The sequence below is a fragment of the Ixodes scapularis genome, unplaced genomic scaffold (assembly GCF_016920785.2).
Source record: "Ixodes scapularis isolate PalLabHiFi unplaced genomic scaffold, ASM1692078v2 PGA_scaffold1__304_contigs__length_218370807, whole genome shotgun sequence".
NCBI lineage: Eukaryota > Metazoa > Arthropoda > Arachnida > Ixodida > Ixodidae > Ixodes > Ixodes scapularis.
Window position 1 is genome coordinate 58,673,421 of NW_024609846.1, and position 24,154 is coordinate 58,697,574.

Sequence of the window (24,154 nt, forward strand, 5' to 3'; positions counted from 1 at the left end):
AGAAAAAAAAAAAAAAAAGCAGTCGCTCATGAGTGTGTATGTTAAAACAACTTTGGCTTTGGCGCAGAGGTCCACTTTAGCCGACAAAGAGAAACAAAATCTTCTTTTTGAATGGGATCAATGGTCGGGCATATGTGGCGACGAATCCTTCGGCCTTAACATTTTTAGGAATCGGACGATAGTTTTATGGGCAGCGACAGGAGTGAGGCAAACAATATGAATCCTGCAAGCATTCCATCAATTTTGGCGTCTGCACGTCTGTGGGACAAACACCAGAAGTGCTGATTTAGAGCAAGATTTCCTTGACCTGGAAGTCAATGAAATGTTTTTGTCTTATTTTAATGTAAATTGCCTTTTTAAAATAAAATTTTGCTGTATGTTCCCTGAAGAAAAAGAGTAAGCCACAGGTTAAAGGGCAACTCCGCTTCACTTTTGGTTTTGAAAAAACAATGCAGTCCTCTTCAGTATCGCCTAGGAAGACCACACGTCAAATATTACGACGCAGTTCTGTCTAAATGTTTCTTAAACGGTCCGGCAAACTTTGCAACTCGCCAAGTTGCCGAAATCGGCTGACTTGAGCGGGCGAATTCAGGCGCAACCAACAGCGCAGTCAAGGCTACGGCATGGGCGGAGCCAACATTGAGCTAAACGTCATCACCATGGCCCCCTTTTGCTTGTTTTTACTTCTCCGATCGAGCGTAGCGCATGACGTCAGCAACGTTGCCTCTCGGCGCTCAGCGGTGTCCACGTGATTGGCGTGCGCGCCTGCGCAGCGCGCATCTTGGGAGCAGACCAACCGCCCGCCGTTACCGCCGTCTTCCGCGTCACAACCACCGTCGTCGTCTCATCGTTTGTGATTATTGCCTCTCGGAGTTTCGTCCACACTATGGACACCACATCCGCAGAGTCGCAGACTTATGCCGCAGTTGTGTAGACATCGTCGAATGCCATAGATACCAAAACGTGGCAAAGAGTGCGGTGCAGACGACACTCGCGCCTTCCGCCCGCCTGACCCCATCCCGCCCGTCGTTGGGCCGAGGATCACGTGACATATCGTACCACGTGATGGCCATGTATTTGGCGGCTCGAGGCCAATGTTGCCGGACGGAGCCGAAGTTTCGGTTTCGATTTCCGCTCGTGTTTAAAATTATATTTAAAGATATATATCCCATTTTTCGCGCAGCAAACGACGTAGTGTCTTTTACTAGGGCTTTTTAATTCGAAATCACTCATTATCCCGAAATCTTCGAAATTGAGCGGAGTTGCCCTTTAAAGAGACATTGTACCTGGGCAAAAATTTTTTTCTACCTGGTTAGGACAGGCATGTTTCAAAATCAATGTTTGTCGAAAAAGAAATTTCTTTTCCCCAATATTTATGCTACAATGCAAACTTCTTGATTTCCGGATGAAACTGAAACTATTCCTGTGGGATGATGATGATATCGTTTGTACCTAACTTATGTGCACTCTGAGTTTGCTGGACCTCAGAGCACATATTAGTTGAGCATTAATGCTATCATCATCATCCGACAGGGGTACAGTTTCGGTTTTGCCCACAAATCGAAAAATTCGTACTGTAGCGTAAATATTGGGCAAAACATTTTCAACAAACATTTATTTTGAAACATGCCTGACCTAACAAAATTGGAAAAAAAAATTTTTTTTTTTTCCCGAAGTTGAGTGTTTTTTAAGTTTTCCTTTGGCAGGGGTACTGTTGTGTTATCTGTATGTTCGGATAGCCAGCAGTTAGTCAGCCCCAAAGGCAGTTTCGGGGGGTGGGTGTTGTTAGACCCGCCATAAGGGTGTGTTAAATTAGGAGGAGGGGGCGTGGGATGTACACCATAGGTTTTGTACTTTGTGTAAGGAATTCTGGAGGGAGGGGAGGCGTGTTTAGACCCAACCTGGGGTTCTGTTGGGGGAGCGTGTATAAATGACTGCCCCTTTTCTCCGGCAGCTGCCAGTTTGTGGTGCGGGAGAGTGCGTCCCCTCCACGGGGCTGGGGCGGCAGCGACCCGGACGCGCCCGTGGACTGGGGCCGGGTGGAGGAGGTGCGGGTGGGCAGCGTGGGGCCCCCCCTGTGCCCCGTGTGCCTGGGGCCCCCCGTGGCGGCCAAGATGACCCCCTGCGGGCACGTGTACTGCTGGCCCTGCCTCCTGCACTACCTGGCCCTCTCGGATCGGCCCTGGAGGCCCTGCCCCATCTGCTTCCAGCCTTTCTCCAAGGGGGAGCTCAAGAGGTGCGCTCAACCCGTACCGGCCCCCGTCATTTCTAGGCCGACAGGGCGCTGGAAGAGCGGCACCAGGAACGTGTCTGCGACCGGCGTGTTTGGTCTCCTATCCTGCCCATGCACGGCGACGTGAGAATAAAGCTAATTCGGCTGGACGTCACAAAATTGGGGTTTAGACCACCTTTTCCGATGCAACCGCAGAAATTAGAACATTATGCGAGACTAGAAGGGCAGTTTGCAAGTACACCGCTGTGCGAAATCTGCGTCGTATAGGCACGGTGCTGACTTTGCGCAGTGTCAAAGTTCCACTTCCCGCAACCCTGCGACTCTGCATTATGTACCATGTATAGGTAAATTACTTCCAAAATGTAATTTAAATACAATTACAATTACTTGGCTTCAAAAGTAGTTCAACTACAATTACAATTACTACTGAAAAGTAATTAATTACAATTACAAATTACTCAAAAAATAATGCAATTACTTTACAATTACTTATTTCTGAAAGCGACCCGACTTCGGCCTTATAACTTTAAATGAGTTGTATAGAATGCAACATATTTGTTCATTCCTTGCCCCAATGTTTGAGGAGGCTTTGTTAAGCATGGCAGCATAAATGTCGCATATTGTACTTTCCTTTTATGAATTTTGTTAGATTCATGATAGAAATTGACAGTTTGGGGCAATGAAGTACTACATTCTTATATTTTTAATAAATAATAAATTAGTTAATTTGCTAGAAGATGCCAAATCGCTTAAGAAATAAATTGGGTCGACAGACTATTGTTAGCCAGGCAAATAAAAATGTGACAATTAGTCATATATGAATATTTTACTAGTGTTAGTATAAAACTAAAATCCACGTGCTAAAACAACCGTAATCACATACAAACATCATGGTATTGTAAATTATTTACATTGAGTTGAAATTATAATGGATCAGAAATATATAAGAACTGAATCAGTGCTTCCTAATCAATGGTGTCAATATTCACAGGTGCGAGGTCAGTCTCCAAAATGCTCATGCAAATAATATCGAAGTAAAACCAACAAAAAATAAACTTGAAAATAATACAAAGATACGCATATATGCGACAGTACTGGAACGAGGACGTAAAAGCTGGGAGAAAAAAGAGACAACTTCATAGATAATTAAAATTCCCAACCTGAGCTGAAAGCTGAAGCTAAATGTTTTTTCTTTCAATATTTTGGCATGTTTACGCTATTGTTTTTTGTTTGCACCGCTGACAATGCTACTCGGCACCGTTGAGGTAGCCTCTGAAGAGGATTGTCTCTCAGCCCGCAGCGTAAGCAACAAAAAAAAACAAAACAAGGCGACACTATTTATGTTGTGCGTGTGTGCTTGCACGCCCGCAAGTGTTTCACCGAGAGCTAGACCGCTTGTGCGAGCGCTGAGGCTTTCAGAGAGGTTCTGTTGGTGCCACAAAGTTTTGCAAGAGTAATTGTAATTGTGCCTGAAACTTTGTAATTACTGATGCTTGGAAGTAATTAAATTACAATTCCTTTTATCCAAAAGTAATTAATCCCTTAGTGCCAAATATTTTTTCCCAAAAGTACCCTAAAAATGCCATATTTTTTTATATTGTTATTCCTCTAGTATTAAACATAAAATTTGAAAAATTTATTACGCAAAAATCAGCGGAGGTGAAAAAAATATTTGCCAACTAAAACGAGTGCTGCCATCTATGATCAGCGCCGCAAAACTACTCGGACGAGCTAGGCTCGTCCGTGGAATTGAGGGCTATCGAAACAACCACTGGACGAGCTGAGCTTGTCCACAGCATTTTTAGCCAGAAAGTGGCAACGAGCGCAGCTCGTCCAAGGCACTTAAGGAGTTAATTGCAATTACAAATTGCCAAGAAAAGTAATTAAATTAGAGTAATTCAATTACTGTAATTGAATTATTACCCAAGTATGTTATGTACGAACATAGTGCAGTGTCGACTCGATGCAGAGTCGGCGTGGACTACAAAGCTGATGCGGTGCCGACTTCGCGGTGTGCATGCGCGAGCTGGCCTTGGGGCAGCTTGTGCGACGAGCCTCTCTTCTTCTTTTGGTCCCAGTGTGGTTCCCCAGTGCAAGGCGTCCTACAGACCGGGTGACGAGATCACCATGTGCTTGATGCGGAGGCAGAAGAACGGCTGCCTGCCCGTGCCTGCGAGCCTCTGGAAGGAGGACCTGACGGGGCCCTTCGGCGTGGACGATGGTCAGTTTCGCTTCGGAAGGGGGGGGGGGGAGGGGGGGTGTTGCCGTCGATGGACTTCTAAAGTAACCACTTACGACCATTTAAGCTACTTTAATCATAGTCACTGATGGGATGAGGATTGCAGGAGGGAGGAATGACGCGAGTTCTACTAGCTTCGAGAGCACTGAGCGTCTCTTGAGGCTCGAGCGTGCGCGGGCAGCCATAGTACGGCGTGCCAGATGCCGGTTGTTCTAAAGCGACATGCTGCCATTCTCACCTTTTCGGCTACTGCCGTAAAGTCCTGCGAGGGCGTCCACCCGAAAAGAAGAGATAAATTAAGAAAAATATGATGTGGGCTATCTTTGGGAATGAGACGTCCAAGCTTTGTCGAAAATTAACGATAAATACAAGGGGCACTCGCTACAAACCAAGGTGACACGTGAAGCGATGCTGCAAACCGCGGTCACAACAAATTCGCGTTTCGCAACGAGATAAACACGTGGAAATTTGCTACAAACTCGCTCCAGTGTCGAGGGAAAAGGATGCCGCAGACTGCGGACGCAGCAGATTTTCGTTTCACGGCTCGATAAATACGCAGAAACTGGCTAGCCTTGCGTGCCACGGGAACCGATGTCGAGCGCACGTGCAGATGGCAGACGAAAGACGCAGGAACTCACTACAAACTCGCGTGTCACTGGAACTGATCTTGCGTGCGCAGATCGCCGAAAAAAAATGCAGGAACCCTCTGCGAACCCGCTTGTCACATGTATTAGTACCGCAGATTGCGCGGTTGATGCGATGTTGTTTCGACATCATGTGATGTCCGACAAGAATTGGTGAGGGTGGGTGATGTTTTGGAACTTTTACGTTTCCAATATTTAGTCATTAAAACGGGATAGGCGATCACTCAAGGGGTTAGGGGATTTTACGGTAGTTACATTGTTTCTGACTAAATATTTTTTAAGTTTGACAATGAGATTAAATCTAAGGTCCAGTTAGCTGCGTTCGAATTAACCTAAGTTTAGAGTATTCTGGCTTTCTAATATTTGCGTGTGCCCAATTTTACGTTTGCGTTGCCGATGAGCGTGCGGATGCTGCAATTGGAGACGTGTGACAGTGCATGGGCAGACCCCGTACCATTCCCGAATGCTGTTTGGCGTGTCCCGGCTTGCAGAGGGTGCCATGACCCGCTACCAGAAGGTGCTGACGGCGGGGCAGGACCAGGTGTCAACCATCTTGGACCGAGAAGAGCATGAGCTGAGGCAGCTGCTCCGGGAGGAAGGGGACGCTCCGGAGGCGTGCTTCGTGCAGGCGGCACTCTTGGTGAGTCCCGTGCTTCTGCCCCGAGTGTAGAAAGAGTAGGAGGTTGTTACACAGCTGGCCGGTGCAGTTCCCTCGGGTGTACGGCCCCGTGTTGTTCACGTTCGTGACCGGATCGACCAAAAGGAAGCCTTCCAGATTCCGGCTACGTTTCCCGACGGTACGGAAGGCAACCTTGGATTTGCCTAAGAAAGGCTCTGTCACTTCCTGTCAAAGTTCGGTGTCTAATCAATGGTTGGAAACTTGCGGATCGCGGAGAGGGTGAAAAGCTTTGAATTAAAGGGGTTAGGACGCGAAAACTAAACGGGTAGGTTATTCTTGAAATGGGGAATGCTCGTATGCTACTCGTATATACAAAGTTTTCCGATTTTTAGAGCTCTAGTAATTTTAATAATCAATTTACGAATGTTGATAATTTTTGTCTAGTGACCAGACGACACTGCCTATTTTAGTCGCACCATGGTGTCCATAAACCACGTGATCATCATATTTAGCTAAACACTCACATTCTAGGTGCCCCGTGCTCGCTCAAGCTCGCCTTGCCATGGTACGATCGCGCACTCGGGCGCCAGTCGGCTATTCGAATGATATCTTGCCCTTTAACCCTGCCTGCACTTGCGAGATTGTCGTCGTGGGAGCTCGTCTCCAGTGGGTCAAAGTTAAAATGACCAGTTTCCAACATCTCTCAATAACACTCCTCCTCATCGCTGCTGCGATCAGTGTCGAAGACTCCGTCGAAGCGAGCGATGTCGTCAATGTCATCTCGAAACCGCGTGCGAAAATTGCGGAAGGTAAACTAAGAAGCTGAAGTGTGAGGCGCTGAGAGAGCCAGGTCTGCGAGTGCGTTGGGCGAATGACGTTGCCGACCCAGCAAACACGACTGCCTTTCCGTGTGGGGTGAATCTGAGGGTCCCGTATATGGAAATCGATTTATTAACGAAACTTTTGTGTCATTTTCAAAACAAATTTAGCAAAAATATAGGAACGTACAATGGGTCCTAGCAGTACGGATATCTCGTATATTAATTTTAACATGTTTTATTAAAAAAAAATTTTTTTTTTTAATTAGGAAAACAGATTTGAACTATGAAGTTTTCTTTATTAAATGTACCTGGAAATTAGTGATTTTCTGGCTAGCCTCCTCTAGCAGAGAACATGCAGCAGTAACTATGCTCTTCACATTACAAACCTTTCTCGGATGTGCTCGGCGTTCTCTTCGGCGAAGAAAACGCAGAAGGCTCGGCCGCTTAGTCGGCGAGCCGTGCGCCGCGGTCGTCCATTGTGTTCCCAATCGCGCACCATGCAGACGGTAGGTGAAAGCAATAAAGTGAACATGGTTGCAATTTAAGCCCTGTCAGCGTAACTGCGGGGCTGCGGGTAATAAACAAGACTTTTATTCAAACTTTTAGTCTCGGCCGACGGAGCGAATGGCGGGAAAATGCCACCCAACGAGTCTCCTATGGCTTGTTGGTGGCATTCATTAGAGAAATAGGTACTGTTGATCAGTATGGAAAGAGAAAGTTTGGTGAAGGATAGGTATTTGTGCCTTTCTTTTTTTTTTTATTCCTTCTGAGGCTCCCACTTTATTTTGGCGTTTTTTCAATCTATATTGTGTTTTTTGTTAATGTGGGCATTTTCATTCAGTGGGTGGGACTGTCACTCAAAGCAGCTATTGATGGTAAGGTGTCTTTTCCTTTACAGGCCCTCCAGGAACGTCGCACTGCATTGGAGACAGTTGCCACCCTCGACACAAATGCCAATTTGACAGCAGTCCTTGACCACGAGGGAAATCACCTGACTCAGGTGCTACATGTTGCACAGATACTCTGTGCTCATGCTGTGCAATTTTCATGCCTACCTGTTCCATTCATTGATAATGTCCTTCATCTTGTTGATTTGTGCTTTTGTGTGCCTTGCTCATTGTGGATCTCTTCTTGTTTGCGTTTTCCTGCAGAACACTCCAACTACTGATGACACTGAACTGGAACCACCCAACAATGAAAGCAACGAAGCTGATGGGATTTGTGACACTATCAGAGGTCAGTCTCGATGATCTGCTGTTGTCCTAGTTTGTTCCGCTCATGCCTTGGTTGCATACTTCCTAAGATGCGTTGAGGCACAACAAGTTATTTGTTAACTGCACCTTCGGCACAATGCTAATATGGTCCGAGCACCTGGCTCGTGACAAAGCTCTCGTACTACAATTGGCACATGATCCAGAGCACTTGCTTGTGTCTGGGAACATGTAGGCAGCATATAGGTTGTGCCTGGAGGAATGTAAGTAGCACACGGCTGTTGACGGGAGGATATGACACAAGAAACATAGACTGTTTTATGTCGTCAATGTTCTCCTCTATTTCATTGTTCTTTTTGTACGAAGGAGAGAGACAAAATCTTACCGAGCTTTGCAAGAGTTGCGGACAATGCTCGTTGTACGTTCCCTAAACTTAGAAGTAATCCAATCCTACGAATGCGAAACCTAGTCACGGGCTTATCCAGCACTGCCTCTAAGGCAGCTTCTTTGGTGTGTTGGAGCGACCATAATTAGTTGCATTGTTTCGAATAATCTTTACTTGGTAGTGGCACTATAGTTAGAAATGCAAATTGGAGTGCTGGCCCACATTGTTGCACATATGAAGAAGCATCAAACTTAAATTTTATAAACGAGACTCGACAGAATCAAAGGCACTGTGCTTCATTTCACTTGAAATACGGGTGTAGCAGAAACTATGAGCGCAAGTTGAGGGTCTCCAGCAGCCCCGCCTAGCACACGCGCTTGTGCGGTGCAAGCGTCGTTCAAGTCCTCGAAGCAACGCGCTCACAATTGTAGCTTCGGCTTTGCTCGCACTCAGTGTGAAACAGGTCATACAACACTCAAGTATGCGCACTTTCTGTGCAGTGGGTGTGGGTATGGGAGAGTGCCGAACTCCGTTCGAAAGAATAGTGGGTAGCTGGAAAGGCTAGCCACCTTCGTCTCTACCCATGTCTCCCTCCAATTCGAAAGGCAAAATCGTTGTCTGCTCCTCGCGCAGAGAGAGCCGTCGACACAATCGACGCATTTTGCGCAGCTGCCCACCGAAAGTTTAGCGAGCAACCTCCCAAGACGAAGCGCAAGCAGCTCGGTCTAAGCGAGGCAAATGCGCGCGACGTCCCCGCAGAGCTGTCTCTGGGACGGTCCCAGGACGGCCGGCAGCGCTACATGAGCAGTGGGAGCAGCGGCGGGGAGGGCAACGCTGCCGAGGAGGAGGGGGCCCTCACCGCCGAGGACTTGGAGCTGCCCCCCCAGCAGCAGGGCACGACGCCCGCACGGGACTCGTTCCACTACTACCAGGCAGCGGACGGGCAGGCGGTGTTCCTGCACGCCCTCAATGTGCGCATGCTGGCCCGTGACTATGGGGCCCTGGAGCACTCCCCGCACAGCTTCACGGCGCGCATCGTCGAGATTGAGGGAGCCTCCATCGACGAGGTGTGTGTGCTAGAGATATAGGCGGCCCGTTTGTTTGTTTATTTGTTTAGTGGCGCATACTGCGACCTCATTTGAGGTAATTGCCGGAGGGGAGGTGCAGCAGCTCACAGTAATGGTAAACTGATGACAAAGAAAAAAAAAAACGATGCCAAAAGTGACAATTTGAAACAACCACCTGTTAGGAGAAACAAAGGTGCATAATCGTTGAAAGAAAGTCATTGTATGCAGGCCTGTTGACATTATGCCACGAGTCTACCGTAAATGGCACAATATTTAGGCGATCAAATCATACAGTGCATAAGATAGCCGAGTAGGAAATGTATTTAGGTAGTACTTCTGGATTGGCTTGGCTGCTCAGCCAAACAAGCTTGGAAGCCTAGTGTTTCTCTTTTGAGACATGCGGTGCGTCTAGTTCGGCGTCTGACACTGCCTGCTAGTCGTGCAAGCAGATGCGCGTCAGCGTCCGGCATCGCTTGCTATTTAACCACCATCTATCGTCGTTTGCAATGCCTGTTAGACGCGGACATGAAAGCTGCGCGTCCGCGACCGTTTTTGCCTTTGTCCGTCTGCTATTCCTTCCTCGTCTAAGAACTTCTGCTCCGCTTGCAAGACGCAACCATGAAAGCGGCGTTCTAGGGTTTATCATACACAAGCTGCGATCCAATACAAGCGTCTCTCAGCGTCTGTCAGCGTCTTTTGATGTGCGGTAAAAAGCAATGGAGAGAACTAAAAAAAAAAAAAAGCAACAAAATCAATATGCAGTCCTTTCGACTTCTTTGCTCTTGTTATTTTTTTTTCGCAGGACATCCGTGAGCAAGGTGAGTGAGCGTCATGATGCACAATTAAAACGTGACCTAAAATTATTCACTTTAACAGACCAGGTGCACAGCAGAACTTGAAAGCTACTTGCTTTTCGAAGTGAAATGATGGGAACAGCTCCAGCCAAGTGGCTCTTAAATTCTTGCCCGTGTCGGTATCTTCTCAATATTGAAACCATGGTTGCAATTATGACGGTTGCACAATTCACTAAGCGGCAGAGCTGCTTTTATGGGAACCAACATCTTTATTGAGCATTAACATGCGCAAGCGAACAAACCAAGTCAGATCGAGCAACACTGTTGCGTGGGACGCTAGGTTTGGGCCAGCGCTTCTGACAGTGCATGCTTGCGACAGTTTGTTGGAAACTACTACGGTTGAGAGATATTCCTCAAAACACTTCAGTGAACACAAAATGACTCGCATTCGTAAAAATAGGCGAGTTATACTCCGCGACAACTTTTCTTGGCAATGCAGTGGAAGGTACAGGCCCGCGTCCCCTCTCATTTTGAGTGTACGCAGGCTCTCCTCCTCCCCCATTTCCGGTTAATTGCGGCTTAGTTTTACGGCGACTCGGAACACGACCCAGGCTGAACCGTTCGTGTGGCCGCTTGTTTCGTCTGGCACCACACACACCTGGTCTCATTTCCTTTTGTCGGTACGGGGATGATTTGCGAGCATATTTGTGTCGCTCGTATTTTCTCTGGAGGTTGGGGAACATTATGGCCTTGTCCCGTGTGCTTGGACATGAGCCCCGGTAAATGCAGATTTTCTGTTATTTGTTTACGCGCTTCCACTGTGAGGTTAGCTAAAAGTATTAATTTTTGTTGGTGCACATGACATCTTTGATAAAATTCTTTTAAAAGCTTGGCTTCCATTTTTATTTCTGTTTATGCCCTACCTTGGCTTTATAACTGACTATGACGAGGAAATCCACGTCTACTTCAGATGGCATTTTTTATGCCGGAGTTTTAGATAACATCGGTTTGCACCGGCGCACGCATTGTTTTTACTGCTCAGTAAAACTGTGTGCCTTTCCACGAGTGCTGTCTCCACTCGCGCCACCTTGCACTCGCGGCTGAGCAAAGTGTTTTCAGGAGATGCGCCGTCGCCTGCGCTACCTGCGCCACCTGCCCCTGACTTGCGAGATCCAGGTGGTCGAGCTGAAATTGGAGCCACCCTTGGTCACGCAGGACACCTTGGACCACTTTGCATGTGGGTGGCTGTTTCATCCTAGAGTGCACTTTTTCTGGGGGGGGGGGAGTGGTTCTGCATCTTGTTAGCTTTGCCACCCCCGTTCTATCGTTGCACATGTGAAGCATTGCAATTCTTTGAAAGTGCATCCAGTGCTGAAAGAAGGCTTGTGCATGCAGCCGACGTGGAGAAGCGGCGCCGCATGCGTTCAAAGCGTGCCCGCAGCGAGAAGCGGCGAGACCGACTGCTGGCGCAAGAGGAGCTGCGCAAGCAAGGGCACGGTGGGTGGATTTCTCTTGTCTTGTGGCATTCTTGAGGCCATTCTGGTGGCGGGTTAAAGAGACACTGACAGGGTATTTTTGCTCGCCAAGGTTTTTATTTGAACATGACCTATGAAAGCCCAACTACCCAGAACACTAATTGTGACTCGAAATTTCTTTTTTTTTTTTTTTCTGTCTGAAAACAGCTGGTCGAGAATTGGCCGGTTTCGGTGGTGCTCGCTCACTTTTCCATGGTCACGTGGCATTCAGACTATACAGGTTTGCAAGTCTGGCTTCAGAGCGCTGCCATCTTGCTCGCTGGGGTGCGCTTAGACGTGTCCCTATCCGATTACGAAGCCTTGCTAAGGCGTCATAATCGGATTATGGCCGCGCCCAAGCGCACCCCACTGGGAAAGATGGCGGCGCCCAGAGACCGGACTTGCAAACGTGTATAGTGTACCAAATATATTCAAAGTCGTGGGTCTTCTAAGGCACACATTGAATATTAAAAGTAGAAAAGAATGAGGACCCCATTTTTGTGACCTCTAAAAGGCTGCAAATACGTTGATTGAAAAAAAAAAAATTGTTGCACAGATCAGTTTCATGTACTACATCATGCTCAATATGGCAACGTACAGCGGGCTGGACGATGCGATGGCGGCGCACGACGGACCGATGTTGCGACGGACGTGGGGCCGCCACTTTGGAAGTGTCGTTGTGGTAATGGCCAACCAATCTTCAAGCGTAGAACATCGAGCGGAAGGGATACTAGTGCAAAGCAATCGCACGACAAACGGTGCATGCAACTTTGTTGTCGTCGTCATCTGCTTCCCATGCCGCCAAAAAGAAAAAAAAGGTTTGTTTGGTTGTAGTTGATTTCCGGCAACTCTCTCCTTCTCTGCATTTCTCCCTCCTCGGTATGCACCGTTCATATGTCGCGGCCATGGGCTTCTGTGCTCGTGTTTCAGTTTCGGTTTCAAGCGGTTGAGTTTTTTGGTTTTATTAAAAATATACCCGACTCTGTAGCAGAATATTGATTGGGTAGTCTCTCGACACCATATTAAATTGCCTGGCCAAAATAATACAGTTTCTGTTAGGGGGGGGGGGGGGGGAGGGAGGGAGGAGGAGGAGGAGGAGGAGGAGGAGGAGGAGGAGGAGGAGGAGGAGGAGGAGGAGGAGGGGGGGAAGGAGGGGAGGGGGAGGGGGAGGTGTCAGGGTCCTTTTAAAAAGATATTACCACGAAATTTCGGCACTTATTTTGTGTTCTATATGTGTTCAAAGGAGCAGAATCGCATCGAACACACCAATATCTTGTTAAAAAAAAGTCACGAAAAGGAATTTTAAAACGAATTAAACCATTAGCAAAGAGCAACTGGTGGATGTCGCTAACGCCTCGTTTGTAATACCTGTCTAGGAACTTTGAGAGGTAGTGACGGTAACTGTCTCGCCTCCGGCCACTACGAGAGAAGAGGGGAAGGAAGAACTCCCCTCTTCCCGAGAATCCCTTTTGTGTGACCCAGAAGTCGCTATTGCCCCTCTACAAGATAATAGAAGATTAACCCATCACTCGAAATTCGTACAAAAGCAGCCGCTTCGATGGCTGGAACGACTAGGCCATCTTCTCGACGTCAGCCCCGCTGTAGCTTTGCTCGTCCCGAGACGAACTACGTCATGATTGCAAGGATTTCACATGGTCTCCCCTGGCTCTTCTCTGAGCGCTTGCCAGAGGGGGCTGTTTATAACGAAAAATACAGCCACCAGGCTCAAAATACTAACGTGCGATTGTCATTTATGGATATTGTGGATCATATTCAACCTATCTTTGAACACGACGGGTATATTTCAAATTTCGTTGAAATATCCCTTTAAAGGGCAACTCCTCTCAATTCCGAAAAATTTAGGCTTACATGTGACTCCATTTCACAAAGCACTACTAAACAGCTCCACGTCTTCAGATTCGCGAAAGGTGGAATATTATTTGTGTAATCCTAATTTAAGCATCAGCTGATACCGAAACCGAAACTTCGGTTGCGTCAGGCAACATTAGTCTCGTGTCGTCAGAGTCATGGCCACGTCACGTCGAAACACGTGGTCTTGTGACGTTTGAGGGACAGGACACGCGACGCGGGCAGGTTGCTTCGCTTGGCGTGGACGGTGATAACCGAGGGGAAAGGGGGAAAGGGAGAAGACAAAAGAGAAGGGGAGCGGAGAAACAGACCGATAAGCGCGCAGGGCAGCGCAAACTAGCGCATCCGCGTTATGGTGATCACGTGGACGCCGTTCAGCCAACACCGGGAGGAGAAACTCATGACGTCATAGTTCAATTTCGCTCTGAGAAGTAAAAACAAACAAAACGTGAGAATGACGTAGTCATGCCTCTGACGTAGTGGCTCATCATTGGCCGCTCCAACTCCGTCGCATTGACTGCGCTGACGATTGCGTCTCACGTCGCACGCTAGAGTTGGCAGATTTCGGCGACTTGGCTCACTTGAAGGTTTGCTGGCCAGTTTATTAAATATATAGACGGAATTAGATCGTAATATTTGACATGGCGTCTTCCTATATGATACTGAAGAGGGCTACATAGTTTTCTAAATATCAAAAATGAAGCGGAGTTGCCCTTTAACTAGTTCCAGGCTCCCATTGGGCGCGTTCAGTAGCGGTTCCAGGAATCAAGGAGTGAGCGCTTCTTCAACTAGATGGCAAAAACTGACTTCCGGTGCACGTTACTCCGAGTCTTTGGAGTCAGGCTCTCGTGCACCGAGTCTGGAGACTGTGCACGAGGAGTGAAAGGAGCGCAGCATGGCGTTATTCCGGATCGCTGACAAAATTCGATTGCTAAAAAGAGAAAAAAAGAAAATTAACGGGATAAGTTCCGTTGGTTTCGTCGCAGGTCTGTGATTTGCTCGCTTTTGTTAATGAAAAGTGCTCAAGGTAAGACGAATAACGCGTTTGAATTTTTTTTCCAGCTAAGGCTCTTCCTGGAAAATGCATTGGACCGTATTTTGTTTGGTTTGAATATGCTAATAAACAACGTAAACGTTCGTTCGACGCCGTGTCTTGATCGCTATTGCACGGAAACTCAGTAATATTGACGATAGTCCTGCCCGCGCTGAACAGAGCAAGGCAGGGTATGAATGCGACTTTGGTGGCCGGTTGGACACTCACGCAGAGCATGATTCCGATTAATGTTTTGTTTGCATAGGTAAATCGGGGTGTACGTTGGCTGACGCTCGCTTCGGCCGACAAAACCTTGGATCGTCGAGCACGGCTGAACTTCCTGTGTGTATACGAATACATTTTATAGGAAGTTCGTAACGAAGGGCAGAACAAACTAATGGCCGTATAAAAGTATCGCAACCCGCAGCATAGATTTGCCGAGCTTCATATTTTGCGTGTGCTGACGACGTTTTTACAGCAGTAGCAGCCTTTGCTCCGCCCTGTGAAGGGCTCGATCGTGTTGGATCGCTTTGAACAGCAGCGCTGATGTGTACAGTTGCTCACTTTTTCTTTAACGACGTTGTGGAGACTTCTTTAATACTGGCATCGAATAGAAGCGAACGTGCTTGGCATCGTCTGCTTCCATTTTATTCGGAGACCGTCTGGCACAGGGGAGGAAGTAGAAACTGTGTAGAAGCAGCTGAAAAGCCGCCCTCTTTTTGCCGTTCAGTAGGCGTTCCGAGGACTCCGACATGAATTACTCCGTTCGGAGTTGAGGGAGCCGCTACTGAATGCACCCATTGGGATGTTGCATGCTCTCTTTGGAAAACTTCGGGTTCAGGTGCATCTCCCGGCATTGAAAGTGGGGTAGTTATGCGACCCTGTGCCCCTCCCGAATCTGGGTGTCATCCTGGTATTAGAAGATGTAAAATGATTACGTCAAGTCTATGTTTAGACGTCAGAAAGTTAGTCACCCCCAACAAACTCCTGGTGCCTCTGCCGTAGATGGGAAATTTAACCCGTGCAGCACCACTTCTAGCCCGGGGTCCTCGACATGCATCACGTAGGAGAGCCTCACGACCGCGCGCCGGCATGACGCTCATCCAGATAGTAACTGGTGGGGGCAGGGATTGAGCCCAGGATCTCTGGGTTCTCCGGCGCGAGGATCCTTTCACTGCGGTCATTGCCACATACACATATTTTGCAAGATGTCCAATCTGGGGCCCTATGCTCCAAGGCGGCACCAAGCAAGACCAAAGGATTGGGACAACGCCATCTGCTGCAATTCGTCAACGGTGCAGCACCGACTAATTGCAGGAGATGACGTGGTACCGGTCCCTCAGTTCTGTTCAGTCCTGCCATGTAGTGTAGGGCACCTGGACACGGTTGAGAGTGGTTTGGAACAAGTCTGTGGCGGTCGGTACCCAGGCCTAGCTGCCCGCTACAACTTGGACAGTGTGAAGCACTTCCCAAGCTGCGACCCGGGGCCTCCCGAGCCTACCGAATCCAGTCCGGTGCCCCGCGTGGCTTCCGCCGATTCCCACTCTACCGCCCACTCGGACCCGGATGGGGGCAGCAGCGGCCTCGCAAGTGTGGCCAGTAGTCTCGCCGAGGAGGAAGGCGTGCCCAGGGTATCCTTTGCCCAGGTAAATGTTCATTCCTGTTTTAGCGTGGAATGTGTTTTAGTGGCTGATTTTCGTGGAGTTCTGTAACGTTTAGTTGTCACGAGAAACCGACACTGGAAAGCGTTATGCCCATAGGGAACCGTATATAACAAGACTTCAGTCCCCCTGCAGGATTTTAGTTCACCACTTCGAGATTGCGAGCCCAGTGCATCGCCGACTGAGCTATCCAGGGTCAATGACCACTAGTGTGCAAAAATGAGCTTGTTTGCACGGCGCGTGAAGGCGCGGTTGCGCGGTCACGCGCTTCGCGGCCTTTCCACTTGTGCTGCGCCGTGTCACGGCGTGTGCCACAAATGGGAGGAATCTTTTGTAAACGGTGTCATTCGGACGCCCTTATCTTCCCCGGAAGGCCTGTCATACGTCCTGTGCTTACTGTGATATAAGCCCTGGGGCTTAGGGTAAGAAGAAGGAGTTACTCGGCTAAAGTGGACGGCTGTGCTATCTTTCCTCACCGGCTACGGATACTACATGGTGGTAGCGGATTTAGCAATATTCATTCATGAACTTTTCTTCCAAGCATTTCCAGAGGGCATAGGCACCGACCAAAGTCCACCGCCGAAGTCCAAGCGTATTATTTAAGCAAGTGCAACTACACAGCGAACCACTGCGTTCGCTTGTCAACCGCTGGAACCTCTCGACTTCACAGAAACCAAAGACTGGCCTTGATGGATACAGCGCTTCGAGCGATTCCGTCCCATAAGGACTTTACAACATGCCCGCAACAGGACGAGTGAACACCTTGATATGTTGCATGGACGAAAAGGCAGAAGACAATCTGCTCTCGCTTGCGGTTACTAACGAGCAGTCACTATGATACAAAGCAGTTCAGAAGGCTTTTGAGTACCATTTTATTGTGCGGCGTAATATCATCTATGACTGAAGCAAATTTTAGACCAGATAACAAGAACAACACGAGCCCGTTGAAAACTTCATCACTGATCTGCATGCTCTCGCAAAATACTGCAACTTGGGAGCACTTCACAACGAGATGATACCTGACTGTACTGGCGGCACAAAAACCCCAATTTGCAATCACCTTTTTTTTTTTTTTATAGCTTTACGTTTTTGCAGAAAATTTTCCCCGCATAATTCTCGCACCCCCCAACTTTCCATTGATTTTCCGCAAAAAAAAGTGTGAGGATTACGTGAGTAAATATGGGTATCTTCCACCGTGAGAACCAGAAAATACCGGGGCCTGTAGCCTGCATTGCCTTTGCAGGAAACAAACGAAGAGAGTGACCGAGCATCGTGCAACGCTGCCAGTTCAATTTTGCTGATGTTGATGACTATTGCTGTTGAAAACATTTTTTAAAAGCCTTTGCGGCTATGTTGCTGGTCTGCAAAAAAATAGCCGATAGGGTCGGATCTGGCGTGGGGACGGAATGGAACACTTTCGCTCATTTGCTTTGGTGCTGCCCAAAAAAAACAGCTCCCTTTAAAACGTGCCCCAAAAGGAGCCGGATTCCGTCTGATCGTCGTGAAGTATGTTCCTGTTGTCGACACTGTATATTGCATATGGCGTGTTATTTTAGACCTTTCTCAAATCCTCTTTGGATAACATGGCACTGTGGGGTACATACAATATATGTTGTTCGTTTGATGAGAATCATTGAATTTCATGTTGTGAGCGGGGAATACTCATGCGTTTCGGCCATCCTGTAAAGTTAAGTTAAGACTTCTGTAGATTGACACGGCTGAGTGTATGGTGCCGTAAAAAAAATCACCATAAACTGATGCAAACATTCCAGTTGCATTTGTTCTGTTGTGCAAGGACTCGCGAAGAATAACCCTCATTTGTTTGTTTTTGTTCCCCCAAAAAATAGGGCAATGCTTTCTTAATTAAAAGCCTCGAAAAATTCTATTTGCCATAAAGCACAAAAGAAAAAAGAAAGGCTCGAGGTACACCTAAGCACTTCATTATGAGTTGGAAATGCGAAAGCATGCATGCCGTTCTTCTGCTTCTTTATTTCGTCTGCGGCAAACTTGCGTCAACGGCCACCGAGCGCTGCGTCGCTCGGTGGCCAGACGCTTTGTGTTACCGGCGCACTGGTGGTGCGGACACGCAGCACGATGGGGTTGCGGTTGTTGAAACTTACTGGCAGCAGCCATTGGGTACCTCATTCCTTGAAACTACGATGTACTCCAGCCAATGGGACCGAAGTTGAAATCCATCAGATTTCGGTTTCACTGTGCTCCATTAGAAGCGGGGAAACTAGGTACCGTTTGGCTAGACTTTTTGCGTGGCTTCAAAGCTGGGGAGCCATCGGATTTTGGCTTTACTTGGAGAGAGGAGTTTAGGTGCCGTTTGGTGTGGCTTCAAAGCTGATGATGTCAGCCCGCTGCATGGGACAGTTGATGCTTTCGCTTAAAAAACACAGAAATCTCGCCGACACCACCGTCTGGAATTGTGCCTACGCAGGCTGCCACAGTCCCTTGACGAGAAAACTCGGTGCCCGGCGCAGTCAGGCAACACTGACGTATACTCTCAAAACCAGGGACTTGCACTCTACATTGCTTTGTTCAAGGCTGCCGCTGGAAAGGTGTAGAGAGCCTATATGTACTTTTTAAAAGTACACATTCTGTTCATATGGATACCCCACTAGATAGACAAAAGTTTGGGGGACTGCTAATTGGGTGAATACTTTTGTCTCGTTACTGCAGATGACTCCCATCATGGACAGTTTTGAGGGAGGAAGGGAAGGTTCATTATTGAGATATGACTGCATCGGCAGGCCGTTCCTTTTGGGATGTTTCGTGTTTTCTAGCTGCATTGTGTCAAGTCAGTGCATTTGTCAGAAAATACCCATGTGGTTATCTTGCGTTTGGTTTTGGATAAAGGTTAAGGGGGTGCGTAGAATAACATAATTACCAACTTGTGTACTTTGTTTCTGCTAAAATAGAACAACAGTCTTTCCTTTTGTGCACAAACGGGCCAAAATTGGTGGCTTTGTGAGTTTATGATTTGCTTCGTAAAGTTTTGGGTTTGCCTTACAAGGTTGAATGTGTTTTTTTTATTTATATAGTAACGTGGCACCAATGTGTCGGTCGAGCGTAACGTGTCGCTTTTCTCGTGAAATCGGGCCCTAGAGCGTGTTGTGCGACGGCTGTGCAGATGGTGCAGACGCACGGTGCTTCTGGTGCAACCCGTGCCTCTGGGACCCCGAGGGGGCAGCGTCCCAAGGAAGGGGTCGAGAGCCCCCTGGTAGGGCCTCAGCTGGACTCTGACGGCGAGGAGTTTGCTCCGGCACCCCAGTTCCAGCACTCATTCAGCTTGGCGCTGGAAGAAGCCCTCAGCGGGGTGTCCAGGGCTGCCCAGACTCCCGGTAAAAACCCCTCCCCCTTCTTAAATTTATTTGTTTCCGGAGGCACGACGTGTAAACAACTAATTTGGTGGGCACAAAATTTTGCAAATTTCTTTCCCACTGTTTAGAGTCTGACCTCGCAAAAATGGAGCATTGGTGTACTCCTTGGGGACTGCCTTTTAATGCAAAAAATTGTGTTCATTGATGTTTTTCCTTTAGGACAGAAACACTTGTCTCCTCGGTTTCTTCTTAACAACGAGCTAGTCCCTAAGAAGTCTGAAGTTTATTATTTAGGTGTATTGTTTTCCAGTACCTGTTCTTGGGAAGCACACATTAAACCAAATCACCAGTAAGGCGAGCATGACAATAAACTTCCTACAAAGAAATTTAAAGCAAGCACCTTGCAGCCTAAGAGAAGGTGCTTATTTGACTTATGTTCGGCCAGTCCTGGAGTATGCACGTGTTTCGTGGGACCCATTACCAAGATATCCAAGTTGCTAAACAGAACAAGTGCAAAATTGGGCAGCTCATTTTTGTCTAAAGAAATGACAATTGTGGTGCAAGTGCACCGCAAATGAAGAGCAACTTAGTTTGGAAAAACATGGAAACTAGAAGAAAAACATACCGGAAATTTTTTCATAACAAACATTTTGGCGAAACTGGTATAAATGCCTCCTTATGTCTTTCTCCTCCCACCTATGTATTTCGTAGGTTTGATCATCCGTTTAAAGTCAAAGAAGGCTTGTTTAACTACAGCCTTTCTAAGAACTAATTTTTTCTTGAAACAATAAGTGATTGGAACTCTTTACTCTTGGAAATTCTAAACACTACAAACAATACTCTATTTTCTTTTTTTTTTTTTTTTAAAAATGATCTCTACTTCTTTGCTTCTTTCTGTAATTTTAGTGTTTTTTTTTTGTGTGTGAATGTCTTTTTTTGGGTATGCACATAGAGTAAACTCACTTGAGTGAACATCAAGGGACCCAAGGAGATAGTTCACTTGAAAGAAAGTTCTCTAAACTGAATAGATTTGCTAGAATGTGGAACAGCATAGGGTACAGCGTACATTGAATCAAAAGAGTGAAATGGAATTTATGGAGTCATGTTCATTGATATATACAAAGTGCATAAGAGTTACGTTGCTGCCTTTTTCATTTTGAAAAGAAATCTAATTTTAGCTTGCATCAGTGCTCCTAAAGCGCATGAGTAACAAAGCTGTCCAGAGAGTCTATGTCTTTTTGCACTTCCTCTGGCACAGCTTGTTGCTGTGGCGAAGCCATACCGCAACGGCATCATCCACTGGCTTGAAATATCCCGTGCAGAGTTGTTTCATGTTCAGATTAAATGCAGTTCCTCCTTCAAGCTTCGACCTTTGCTTCACTATCGTTGACAATGTCGACGGTGGAATTTTATAGCCCTTCGCAACGTTTACTTGTCTTTGACCGTTGTTTAGACGCTGAAAAATTTTGAGTTTGTCTGATAGAGGCAACCGGTTTTGTCTTGTCGTACTTGTTACGAAAGTGCCGTCCTGCCGTTGTTACCCAAAACCAAGATGGCCGAACGGAACCGATGACGAAGAAAAAACAGACGCACCACGTGGTTTGTTTTTGTCTACCGCACTGCCATTTTGCCTCGGTGGTGCTGTAAACTCCAGTGATGATACGCCGCCGCTGCGGAAGCGGGGCTGCGGGCTTCGGTTACGCAAGCACTGCAGAGCACAAAACTTTGTTTATTGCAAAATAAGCCTGGGTCCACCAATCAATTTCGTTCAACTGAAATATTCGCTATTCTGAATTTATTTAACTGAAACATTTTTGCATAAAAAACTGCCGGGGATTTTTTTTAAAGTTTGTTATTTTGAAAGGTTTGTTAAACCGATGTTCGCTCAAGTGAGAGTTTATTGTATTTGTATGTAGTCATTGTTCTGTTTCCATTTGCCTGATACTTTTTATTGTGATGCTGTTGTTTTTCCTCTTTTCCCCTGCTATAATGCCACTGGTGCGACAGGTATCTGACAAAAAAAAGTAAAAAAAAGATACCCAAGTTGGCTTTGCACGCGACTGCCACGTGAAGGCACGGGATTCAAACCCCCGCCGGCCCAGTTCTTTCTTGACTTGTTTCTTCTGTTAAGTCCCAGGTTATCCTTGTCTGTTATCGTGTGTTTTAGTTTAAAATGTTCCTGAATGCAGTGGTAGTATAAAAGAAGCAGTAGTGGCTCTGCCTTGAGGCAGTTGCCACTTCGTCACCGTTGCAGGCTGGGCATTGCTTCTGCATTATTTGAGTCGATTTGTTTCTTCCTCGTCACCTGTCATTCAAGACAATATTTTACAGGTGCAAAGTTTTGCAAACGTACCAACTGGCCTCGTTTTTGATGTTGCTCATACAAGATTTGAAGCTATTCTGTTTACTAAAAGAGATTGAGTATTGTGCAGTCATGTCAATATGCGATGGCTCGGATTCGGTTTTGCATATTCGATGTTTCGCGCTTATCTCCTACAACGAAGTAACCTGTACTACAGGCTTTTTTACCAGTCTCCCGAAATTTATTATAAAAGCGTTTGACCATAGTTGCTAGTAAAAGGGGTGACTATGGTCCACCTCTGGCGCACCACCGTTTCCGCATCATCTTGACACGCAGCACACTGTTGCAGCAGTTGGCATCTAGATGTCAAGATGTGCTGGATTGTCGTCGGAGAAATAAAAGCATTGTTATTAGGGAACGCATCCATGAAGCTGCAACATTATCTCTTCACAAGTCGTGGCATAGGCAACAGCAATGTATTTTGCATTTCATTTCAGATGGCCCGAAGTTAAAATCTGGATCCAAGAAAAAGAAGAAAAACATGACCTTGCTCTTTGCCACTTCCATGAATAGGAGCAAGTAGTGATCAGTGGGCTCCTCGAGGCCACGGTAACTGTGTGCGAATGTCGTAGGTCTCCACAAACCACTTTGTGTCTGCGGCTTTCAGCCACTTTGTCTCTTGGGGAGCGCCTCGTGAGAGGCGCCGTAATCTGCGTTGTCCCAATTTGCCATTAACGATTGGATGGGAGGAAAGTTTGTGCGCTGCAATGGATTCAAAGTAAGAGGGCTGCCGCATTTTGTGGTAGCTCTAGGATTGAAGGAGCGTTTACCGGTTGATTTCTGGAGGCAGTGTGGGAATGTGTGCTTGGTATGTGAATAAAGGTTGCTTGTTTAAATTACTCTCGTCTCCACGACTGAGTCGACAGAAAGTGGGTCGTTGGATGTCTGAGAAGGATTTGGTCGACAGCAGTTTCACCTAGGGCCACCGAGTTCTCCGAGGGTACTGCATTTCATAGCATTTGCTTGAGCTGAAAAAAAGTGAGAAAATTGAGCTTTGTGAGCTTTTAGATTTGTTGACGTGGGCCCCATGTTGATCCTGAAAAACGGAACGAAAAACAAAGTGTAAGGAATGAGGCATATTTTTGAGGAATGCATTCCTTAGAATTCACTGAAATAATGAAATTAAAGTGCTAGCATATGCCAAAGAGAATCCGTTTGTCTGAGCCTGATAAATGTTTGGATTAATTTTGTTCAGAAGAAACGTTAGTGCATGAAAGGGCTTTAGATCGAATAAATAATATATATTTGAGTTTTAATATTGTGGCCCTTTTTTAAGTTTATTTAAAAAATTGTTTCACAAAAACTTTGGTTTAGCTACACCCGAATTATAAAAAACTAAAAAGCGTGGCTCCACAGATGTGACGCCACATAAAGTACCTTCGAATATTCGCCGCTTTCACGGACTACCGTTGCAAAAACAGTAGTAACTGGTGGTAAAAGAAAAAATGTTTTGTGGGTATGCTAAACTTAGTCTGGGGGGGGGGGGGGGGCCTTAACAGGCAACTTGTCTCTTGGTTGTAGATGAACAAGTTGGCCAGTACGGTAACACCACTAGCCTACGGTCTAACGTGCACCACGCTGTAGTGATACACGACCGCACGCTGGTTCGATGCTCGTCCAGATCGAAACGGGCCGGGGTGGGGATAAAACCCAGGATACCTGGGTTCTGCAGCGCAAGGTTTCGCTTGTACGTGCTCCGAGCTGGTGGGCGCTAGCTTACTCGGCCACCGAGCCCTCTAAATCGGAGGTCTCAAACTCATTCGAGTGTGGGGGCCAGATAGCCCACTCCAGAAAGGTCTAGGGCCACCGTAAAGCCCTCGACCTTTGAAGGGGGGGGGGGGGGGGGGGGGGTTAAAAGATTTTCAAGGGACCTCGTGCTCTGCTTTTTGTAAACTCGCAGTTTGGCAGACATTTTTAGCTTTGATTTGTTTATTGAACTAATTTGGGCCCTTACCTGAAATATTAACACGAATTGAAACGGCACCACCCCGCCAACGTGTTGTCATTTTTAACAAGAAGAAAGCAAGCACGCTATCGTTCCCGTTGCTCATATTACTCGGGCATTATTCCAGCTCAACACGTCCCGAAAAAAAAAAAAAAAATTCGTAAAACAGATTTTGCTTTGCTGACCGTTTGTGTAGCAGCAGTTTGGAGAAAAAAAAATATTTTAATGGTGATGATAACTGAAGACAAGAATCTCAAACTAGCAGGTTTATCTATTTTTCTTCCTCTGAGCAAGAGTTCGTGCAGCCGAGGTCTGTCCTTGAGTGAAGAAAGCTCGGAAGCAGAGATAAGAACGAAACACAAGGCAAATGAAAACAAAATATTACTAACTATGTGATGTATGTTATAAGAGCAGAGCTACGCGTCAAGCGA

The 24,154-nt window shown here is 46.9% G+C and overlaps 1 protein-coding gene across 1 annotated transcript in view; it reads left to right on the forward strand.

Annotated features, from left to right (window-relative positions):
* Positions 1 to 22,617, forward strand: part of LOC8029436 (RING finger protein 10) — a 29,436-nt gene extending 6,819 nt beyond the window's left edge. Inside the window, exons 4-14 of the mRNA XM_029983671.4 lie at positions 1,955 to 2,236; positions 4,312 to 4,454; positions 5,608 to 5,756; positions 7,455 to 7,556; positions 7,708 to 7,792; positions 8,912 to 9,219; positions 11,133 to 11,250; positions 11,409 to 11,510; positions 15,858 to 16,075; positions 19,227 to 19,437; positions 22,216 to 22,617. Of these exons, the coding sequence (XP_029839531.3) occupies positions 1,955 to 2,236; positions 4,312 to 4,454; positions 5,608 to 5,756; positions 7,455 to 7,556; positions 7,708 to 7,792; positions 8,912 to 9,219; positions 11,133 to 11,250; positions 11,409 to 11,510; positions 15,858 to 16,075; positions 19,227 to 19,437; positions 22,216 to 22,301 (1,804 nt within the window). The 3' untranslated portion in view covers positions 22,302 to 22,617. The remainder of the gene's footprint in view (positions 1 to 1,954; positions 2,237 to 4,311; positions 4,455 to 5,607; positions 5,757 to 7,454; positions 7,557 to 7,707; positions 7,793 to 8,911; positions 9,220 to 11,132; positions 11,251 to 11,408; positions 11,511 to 15,857; positions 16,076 to 19,226; positions 19,438 to 22,215) is intronic.
* Positions 22,618 to 24,154: the final 1,537 nt, after the last annotated feature.